This window comes from Crocodylus porosus, unplaced genomic scaffold (genome assembly GCF_001723895.1).
Source record: "Crocodylus porosus isolate Cpor-Errol unplaced genomic scaffold, CroPor_comp1, whole genome shotgun sequence".
NCBI lineage: Eukaryota > Metazoa > Chordata > Crocodylia > Crocodylidae > Crocodylus > Crocodylus porosus.
Genome location: NW_017728921.1, coordinates 17,484,364 through 17,494,074, shown reverse-complemented (window position 1 = coordinate 17,494,074; position 9,711 = coordinate 17,484,364). Strand labels below are relative to the sequence as shown.

The 9,711-nt window shown below is 50.5% G+C and overlaps 1 protein-coding gene across 2 annotated transcripts in view; it reads left to right on the top strand.

The window, feature by feature from the left end:
- The first annotated feature begins 835 nt into the window (after positions 1-835).
- Positions 836-9,711, top strand: part of BCR (BCR, RhoGEF and GTPase activating protein) — a 128,868-nt gene continuing 119,992 nt past the window's right edge. Inside the window, exon 1 of one of the 2 annotated variants that reach the window (XM_019539159.1) lies at positions 836-2,716. In XM_019539159.1, coding sequence (XP_019394704.1) covers positions 1,219-2,716 — 1,498 coding nt within the window. In that variant the 5' untranslated portion in view covers positions 836-1,218. The remainder of the gene's footprint in view (positions 2,717-9,711) is intronic. The other variant, XM_019539157.1, reaches the window with a different exon arrangement.

The window sequence follows — 9,711 nt, the reverse complement described above, 5'->3', positions numbered from 1 at the left end:
TCAACCTGCCCAGACCCAGCACTGTTAAAGAACTGGGTCTCCCTCCTGTCCCAGAAATGGGTACAAAGAGGGAAGTTGGGAACCGGGTTGTGGCCCTTGCTCCCCAGCTCCTAAAGGTTACTTGAACCCCTAGGCGTTATTACAGTTGTCCTGTAACACGACCTGACAGGTGGGTACTTAGTAGCCCTCTGTGCTGCATGTTTCTGCTTCCTTAGTAACTCTCAGTTGCACCTACCCCTCTCCCCTGTGGGATCTGGGTGGGGCCCCCAGTAGTGGGCTGCAACCCTTTCTACTCGGGTCTAAATACTTGGTCTACCCGAGCTCTACACAGCAAACAAAACCTAGGCTTTTCATATGCACCACACATGTGAGTAGACATGAATATGCATAGCCTTGCAAAGCTGCGCCTTTGTCTCATTAGGGGCCCGGCCGGAGCCGCGGGGCCCCTCTCCGCAGCTGCTAGCCCCGAGGGGAGGTACGGGCCCGCACCCGAAGGCGGCGGAGCGGAGGCTGCAGCCGGCTGCCCCTTTAAGAGGCCCGCCTGGGGCTGTCAATCGCGGCGCTGCCTCCGCCCCTTCCTGCGAGCCGGAGCGCGGCTGGGCCATGGGCAGCCGGGACCCGCCGCAGCGCGAGCGGCAGCAGCAGCAGCGCCGGGAGGGCTCCGGCCGCGGCTCTGGGCTCTCCGGAGCCATGGGATAGCGCCAGCGCCGGCCCGGAGACAAGCCGCCGCCCTGCTGCCCTGCACGGCGGCTCGGAGCGCGCCTGCGGAGCGAGGGCGGCACAATAGCCGGGAGGAGGCGAGAGAGGCGCACGGAGCTGCGGGACTCTGCAAGCCCCGGCCCCTGCAGCGGAGCACGGCGGCACCCGGCCCGGGGCAGCAGGGGCTGGGTGCGCCATCGGTCCCGTCCTCCTCCCCCGGCCCCTGCTCCTTTGTCCAGCCCGTCGTCGGATGGCCGTGGCGCGAGCGCCGTTGTTCTCGGGCGGGCGCCGGGCCGGCCGGGGCTGAAGCTGGGGGTGGTGGTGCGAGGCGACGGGGACGAGAGACCTTCCCAGTGCCAGAAGCAGCTGCCTCTGCGCCCTCTCCTCCGGCGTGGATCGCGAAGGAGCCGCGTTTCGTGAGTTAACCCTTGTCTGTCTGTCTGCTGCTGTAGCTCCATGTGAGATTTGGCTGGCACACTCCGCCCCCGTTCCCTACCCTGGTCTATTCTCGGATGCAAAATGGTGGACCCAGTGGGGTTTGTGGAGGCTTGGAAAGCTCAGTTTGCAGACTCGGAGCCTCCCAAGATGGAGCTGAAATCGGTGGGAGATATCGAGCAGGAGCTGGAGCTGTGCAAAGCCTCCATCCGGAGGCTGGAGATGGAAGTCAACAAGGAGAGGTTCCGCATGATCTACCTTCAGACCCTCCTGGCCAAGGAGAAGAAGAGCTATGACCGGCAGAGGTGGGGATTTAAGCGAGTTTCCCATCTGCCTGAAGGGGCTGCGGAGCAGCAGAATCAAGACCCACATCACCAACCTGCTGAGCAAGGGGAGCTGGAAAAAAACAAGCCCCATCACGGAGAGGAGAGGTTCAAGCCAAGGATACCTTCTCTGAGGAAACTGTCCACCCAGAGTGACGGGTCAGACCTGTCGCTGCTGGACAGCCCCCACCACGGAGAAGGGGATCAGGACAGGTGCAAATACTACGGCGAAGAAAAGCCGAAGAGAGTTGTGGAGGACACGGAGAACCGCTGCGATACAGAGGGGTCCCCTTCTAAGCACAGGCCGGCTTCCACTCGCAGGCTGGCAGGATCCGCTGAGAAAGAGGGGTCTTTTGAGCCAACTGCGAAGGAGAGAGGGAACACTACCAGTGTGGCGGCACTGAGGTCCAATTTTGAGCGGATTAAAAAGATAAACTTGCATTCCTCTACAGATAGCAAGGATACTCCGGAGAAGCCCTTTTACGTGAACATGGAGTACCACCATGAGAAGGGGCTTGTGAAAGTCAATGATAAAGATGTTTCAGATAAGATAAGCTCCCTGGGTAGCCAAGCCATGCAGATGGAGCGCAAAAAGTCTTTGCATTCTCTTCCTCCGAACATGGTAGCCAGCTTTGCCACCTACAGGGGGAGATCCTCTGAGAGCACCTTCGGCTATGATGGGGAGTATGAGGATGCTGAACTGAACCCCAGGTTTCTGAAAGACAACCTGATAAATGCCAACGGGGGCAACCGAGCACCATGGCAACCAATGGATTTTCAGCCCTACCAAAGCATCTACGTTGGTGGGATGATGGGGGAAGGAGAAAGCAAAGGATCTGTCCTGCGAAATCAAAGCATGTGTGACCAGGAGAAGCATCTTACATGGCCCAGGAGGTCTTATTCCCCCAGGAGTTTTGAGGACATTGGGGGAGGGTATACTCCTGACTGTAGCTCTAATGAGAACCTCACATCCAGTGAGGAGGACTTCTCTTCAGGTCAGTCCAGCCATGTTTCTCCCAGCCCTACTGCTTACCGCATGTATCGGGATAAAAGCCGTTCTCCATCCCAGAATTCGCAGCAATCCTTTGACAGCAGCAGCCCACCGACTCCTCAGTCTCAAAAGCGGCACAGGCCACAGCAGGTTGTTGTGTCTGAAGCTACAATTGTAGGAGTACGAAAAACAGGGCAGATCTGGCCAAATGATGGAGACTTACCATCTGGGAGAAGTCATCAGGACAGCTGTTTCCATGGAGATACAGGTACCTGTATTTTGTTTAAACAGGGCTTTGGTTGGCTGGTAATGTGGGGAGGGCAGGAGGTACAACCTCACAGGCTTCCTAGGCAGATTGTGCAAGGGGAGGCTGCTTGGAGAGAGCCCTGCTGGTGTTGTGGGGGGGGGCCAGCGAGCAATGCCTCCAACGTCTGTAACAGTCTTGGAACCTAAGGTCTGATTCCCGGGAAAGCTGAGTCAGCGCTGCATCCTTCTGGAGAAGATGAATAAAGCGCTGTGCAATTTACCTTTTGTGTTTTTTCAAGACTGTGTCTTGATGTCTCCATGTGTATGTCATAGTTCCTCTGGGCCTTTTCTACAAGGAAATGGGTTTGACCAGTTTCTTTAGCCAAAATTCCCCTGTCCTCCAGCTGTTGTCATTAAGGGACTAACCTCCGCCCCATCAGTGGCTGTAGGCCAGTGATGCTCTAACCTGGCATCCCTACCAAGCCATTACATTAGTAAGACAAGGACTCCTTCCTCCGCTCTGCTTTTTTGCCCCCCTGCCCATAACTAACTGGGAGACTCCAACTCTACGCTCTCTCATGTCTTCCTCTTAATGACTATTGACCGGGTACGGTGTTGGTCCAGCCCTCAGGCTTGTATTGTCATACATGAGGCAAGAGCATCAATCGGAAGCCTTACATGTGGTAGTTTATTTAGCTCTGGCAGAGTCTAAATGGGAAAGTATTTCTTGTTTTGGGAAGCATATTTGACGCCATTCCCATGTCTGTGTGTTCAAGGCTTAACGACTAGGTTTCAGAGTTGAGTCCGGATGAGGCAAAGTGAATGCTTGGATCAAACCGGCATAAGATTGTATGTGGGTATCTGACTCCTGCTTGTATCGTGCAGTGCAGTGGTGAACAACATCTTCCATTAAGTCTCCTCACCTTTTGAGCATAAATGTTGTCTGAAGAGAAGAAGTCAGTGTGATCAAGTAGCATTGTATTGTTGTCTTTGAGCATGTGTGTAATCTTGATTATATTTTTCCCCCCCCAGCCTATATTTTAATAAGGGATTAACTTGGACATCTGCAAACAGGATTGAATTCCTGCGTTGATGATGTAGTCGAGGCCCTGAAGAGGTTCAAAGAGGGAGGCCCATCAAAGATGTTTTAATTGTCTCAAGTTGCCCTAGTTCTCAGAGGGGTGATCTAAATGGATGGGGATCCCTGGTCTTCTCTCCCTATTGCTTTTTAAATGCAGTAGTGCTTTGGCTGAGCATTTGGCCTGGAGGGCTTTGGCAGATATTGTTTCAGTTCTCCTAAAGTCTGTCGCCATTGTTGTGCTAGTGAAAGGCTATTCAGTCTTAATGTCTGTTTACCATAAATGAAAGGTACTTGAGAGCTCCAGACCCTGGCACCAGGTCCTCGCAGTGACCTTGTCCTTATCAGATTTCTGTATAATATGTATTATTTTATGCCAGGATTTGGTCTTGTGTTTGTTCCTATGGGAAGCTGGAGAGATGCTGGGGGGAGGTTGGATCCAGTGCTGGTATAAACTGAGCTGCAGCCATCTGTCTCTGCTCTTTTTGTTTACTGATGCTCTTTAGATGGCTCCATAGCCTCCCGGCTGTTGCAGTTTTGCAGAAAGAAACAAAAGGGACAAGATAACAAAGGTGGATAAAACTCGTTCCTCAAGGCAAATTCACGCTGCTTCGTTGGTGTTCCAGAAGATCGGCAGTTTGGTTTTATTTTCAGTCATGTATTTTGCTTCGGTTGGCAGCATGTGGGCTGCTGCGTGAATGAAAGGGCCTTCCGGGATCTGAGAACTCCTCTGTAATGCCTGGTCCTTGAAGACAAAGCAGGATTTTGTTCCTGAGGGGGACCAGAGAATTGCAAACGAGGGCATCGCATAACTGCTTCCAGGTCCAGGGGATAACATAAGGCAAGCTTAGCAGGACCCCAAATCAGATGGCAGTTCATTGCTGTCCTGTGCTATAGCTAGTGGCAACTTTTCTACTCGGCTGAGAAAGAGGCTTCTGTGTTGACAGCACGGCTATGCTGCTTGGTCGTTTCCACTGTCAGTAGGGATGCTTTGTGGGATTTTTTTTTTCCTTGAGAAAGTCCATGTTTGATCCTAAACAAATTGACAAGAGTCCTTTCTTTATAAAGCAGATACAAACAAAGGGCAGGAGAGATCCCTGTGTGATTAGCCTGCTGGCTGCTCTTCCTCCCTCACATGTTCTGATGGGGCACATGTCTTTCATTTCCACATGTAACGAGAGCAGCCAGTCACTTCAGCCAGCATCCCCTGCCCTGTGGTTCAGACGCCAGTTCAGCCTGTCTTCCCTGAAGTTGCGCTTCAGTATGAGAGCACAAGTCTGAGATGCTAATCATCATCAAGACTGGGCAGAACCTGCTGCATCTAGGTAGATTTGGTTTCTTCAGAGATGCAGATTGCATGTGGTTGAATCTATCTTTTTTTTTGTTCACAGTAACACTAGGCTGAGCCTGGCACAGTTTGGACAGGTGCTATGCAGGCTTCCGCTGTGGGTCTGCCAGTGCATCCTGATCTTAGCAAACACCTGCGACTTTCCCTGAGACCTTGGTTGAACAGAGACTGCCAATCATACTAAATCATCTGTTAGTTTTGTAGTGGATGGGGACTAGGATGAGATCACTGAACTCCCATTCACTGTGGCACGAAGCCAAGGTTTGTACCTCTGTTTCCAGGGATGAAAGGTATCTAGACCATGGAAAACTGGCTGGGGCTGGACTTGGGTTTTCTCTGGATGGCTGGATGAGGAGCTTGGGGGTGAACGTGTGGGTTTATAATGACTATATTTGTTAAAAAGAGTCAATAAAAAAGTTTGCATGCCAGAATGAAGTATGCAACACCTATGACTATTTCCTGTAATGGGAGAAAGTGAAAAGAGGTCTTAATCCTGTGATAAATTTTAGATGGTTTTAATGTGATTTATATGGAAAAGATGGTTTTTCCCCACCCACTATTAACTGTTTATTTCCCAAGAAACGTACTGTGGCTCTCCCTGAACATAACCAAGAGAAAAAAATGACATTATGCAGTAGAGGGGCCTTTCTATGACCTTGGTCAGTTTGGGGTAGGGGGGTTGTTTGGTTTTAAAATATACTTTCTGTTAGCTGATCACCAGGGATCCTGGGTTTTTTTTTTTTTTTTTAAAAACCATAACATCTCTGAGATTTTTTTTTTTAAACAAATTATAAATTCTCTAATTTAAAAAACAAAAATCCCCAAATCCATATTTTTCTGCAATTAAAATGAAACTCTATAGAAACATAAAAATTGGAAGCTTACCAGTGCCTCAATGAGAATTAAAACAAATTCTAAATACCTAATATATTTTGGCATTTGATTTGGTTGGTTTTTTTTTTTTTTAAATCATGGAAAACCAGAGCCTTGTCTGCTCACCAGGGCACGCGTCCAGCTGTGTCCGTCTTTTTTCCACCCCCCTTGCTTTGTGGTGCTGAGCAGCCCTGATTTCTGTGCTGATGTCCCTCACTCCTGACCCCCTGTCCTCCCAGCCCTGCTGGTGCGCCGCACCTCTAACCTGCAGCCCCCTGGTCCTGCCAGGGCCTGTCTTGGAGGCTGTGCCTTGCTTCTTTTCCCACTCCAGCCCCTCCTATACCGGGAACGGAGGAGAAGTCCGTGGGAGCCATGCCTTGGCAAGGGCAGGGTGCACATCACCAGCTACCTTGGAGGACTGTGTGGGCTGCAGCATTATTCATTGCTGCCCCCTGCCACTTGCCAATGAAGCCATCTGCTTACAGACGTGGAGGGGGAAAAAAAACCCTGGTGTTTTACTTTGAGCTTGGCACACCCCCACACCAAGCCCAACACATGGCCAGAAGAGACAGCGTATTAATTGGACCCAGCTTGCCCAGCATCTGTATAGATCCGGCACTTCAGTGGAGCTTTTTGGAGCTTTTACCTAATAGCTGATTGAATCAGCTGTTAGATGAAAGTGCCAAAAAGCCCTGCTGAAGTGCCCAACATCTACAGATGCTGTGGAGCTGGGTCTAGCTACCATTTTGCCCCTTCTGGTAAAGTGCCCATTTGTTTTGGGTTGTTTTTCTTCCACCTTGGTCAGTGGTGCAATCAAAAACAAAAAAAAAAATAGGGGTGGTGCAAGGTTTGGTTGACTGATGGGAATGGGGGTGAGCCTGGCTGCTGGGAGAAGCAGGGAGGGTGCTTGCTGTGTGCACACAGGCCCAGGGGTCAGGAAAGCCTATTAAAGTTGAGCCCAAGCCCCTGCGCTGGGTGTGAGGGGAGTAGGTGGAGTTCCTTGGACGAGGAAGGCCCATTGCTCTCCGCACCCACTGTGGAGCCATAAAGCGCCCCAGCCATGCCTGACACCTGTTGTGGTCTGGTGCCCCATGTCCTCCTCCCTCCAGGCCTTCCCACTGCTGCCTCTGTATATACCTGCCTGCAGGCCTGGGAGGAGGCAGAGGGCACGAAAGCCCGGATCCATACAAATCGCACTGACGTTGTGGCTCGTGCTTACATTTCCAGCTCTTTAGTATGTGTAAGACCCGCTGGTGCTGCTCGGAGGATGAGCGGACCTTATTCTTTAGTGTGAAGGCACAACTGCACATTTAATCCAACTCAGGGTTGGAGTTTGTTCTCGCTAAGGGCAGAGTTTTTTTTCTTCAGAGCTCCTTTCTGTAAGCATCCTTACGGTCGTAAGTGGCTTCTGCTAACACATGGGCCTTTAAAGAAGGGTCTTCTCAGGGTACTGCTGGTAGCACGCCCCAGAAGCTAGCAGGTGTTTTCAGTACCAAGTGGTGTCATTTGCATGCTGTGATCTCGGGCATGTTTCTCAGCCATGTTGTGCCTCAGTTTCCTCCCATTGTGGGTGGGTAGACTGGTCTTTTTGTGAGACTCTCTTGGGAAGTACTTTGCAATGCCCAGGCAGTGTACACAGTGACTCAGTAAGATGCTGTTGGTGCCTTCCCGTTTTAGAGACAGCATTTTGCACTGAACAGCAGAGGTGGGATTTACCCTGCTGCACTGTCCTTCCACTCCTGGGAGCAGGAGACCTCAAGCATAGGAAACTCCATTATGTGCAGCTCTCCTGCTGTTGTCTGCAGGGCTGCTGGCATGTCGCTGGCTCTCGCAGTCAGGAATGAATTTTAGATTTAGTCTGTGACATTTGGTTCTGGTTCATCTTACTATTATTTTTAGGCCTTTCTTTGTTATAACCCAGTCTCGCTTTTAATCTGTTTCAGTAACAGGGAGCAGATTTTTTTTCAGGAGCACTAATGACAAATACACTGTCTAAATGGCCCCCCTCAGTGCTTTCCAGAGATTATTTGTTTGCTCTTGAGATTTATCAAGCTGCCTATTATATTGCCCCCCCCCCCCTTCCTAGACTGAGCAAGTGGAGCTCCCTCTTCTTGCCCCACCAGCTCTACTGGAAAAGCAGAAGCTTTTTCTCGCAGCCTTGCCGACTGCTTTAGGAACTGGCTTTTCTCTTAGCAGCAGAATGCAGATACCAAGCTGTGGCCCTGCACAGAAACGGGAGATGAATATAGACCTTGGGGTTTTGTGCTTTTGTTCCTCCAATTTGACCAGGGCTGTAGGTTTTTATTTACAGGTGGGCCTAGTTGTTACAGAAAGCCCCTGCTCTTTGAGAAGCAGGCTTCAAACTGTTTATGTCAATGTGGTATTTGAGGGAAGGAAGTTCTAACTTTGAGGTGCTGGTGTCACCTCTCATAGGAGGCTCCTACTGTCTTGGGTGTAAAACCGTGATGGAGGCGAGGTGGGAGAACACGATCGACCTTTTTGTTCCATACTTGACCGCAGCCACAGACCTAAAAATAAAACATCTGAACAGTGAGAGGAGTTGCTGATGAGTGCATGTTTTTGGTGCTACTGAGGGAGGAACCTGTTTGACTGGCTGTTGTACCCCAGAGGAGATGGCTCGGAGGGTTTTCTCCCCTCTATAGTACCAAAAACATGCATTCATCCACCCATTCCGTTTGCACCTTTTTCCCTCTGACTAAAACCAGTGCTGCCAGCTCTTCCTTCTCCCCTTATTTTGAAGTGACAGTGCTTCAAAAAGTAATTTGCTCTGGCTTCACCTGCTTTTGTACCTCTGCAGAGACGTGTCCTGTGGGGACCTGGGACATGGCTTTCACCCTGGAGCCTCTGATGGTTTAGCAGCACTGGTGTATCTTGTGCAGCAGCTGCTGTGCTCTCTCCCCCAGCAGGGACAGAAGTGGGAATGTGTCCTGCAGTTTGACTGTTGCCCTTAAGGCCTTTCCCAATTCAGCATGATTTCAAGAGACCAAATGTTTCGGGGTGTTCTGACTCTGGTCGTCTGCTGCTTTGTGGGATTATTGGCTTGAGCACCTTTTCCAAGTGTTTTATCTAAATACTTGGTGGTTCAGATAGGTAAAATGCCAAGTGTTGAATTCAGAATAACCAGCTCCAGCTACTGAACACAGTAAGCTCTGGTGTGAGTTATGGCGGCAACAGAGCACTGCCAGGAAACTGTACCCAGGAACTTGGAGCAGTGCGCAAAGATAACGATGATAAATAGTAACCTGCCAACTAGGGAGGGGAGGAGCAACGTCCTTGCTTTTAGTATTAGCTAGGCACTTGGATGCAGAATAGATGAACAGATTAGGGGTGAAGATTGTAAAATTCTTGCTGCTTCCTTTGCAAAAGAGGCTTAAGCTGAATGTAATCAGGGCCACTTTACAAGAAGTACTGTGGGGGCCTTGAATGATTCAAGGGGAGGCCTGTGAGTTGCCATTGAGAGCGCAAGGGCTGCTAACAGCCTTCTGACAGCGGTGTGCATTGCAAGCCTACTAAAGTCCTGCCCCTTCCCCATTCTTCAACCTGCTGGGGATAAACAGTCACAAAGCCTAGGCAAGGGAGGCCAGAACCTCCGCTCCAAGGAGGCTTGGAGGTCATCTCATAAAGGTTAATGAGGTGAGACTTGGCAAGCTGGATGTCTGTAGAGAATCACTCTGTTTCAGTTACCATGGGAGAGTGG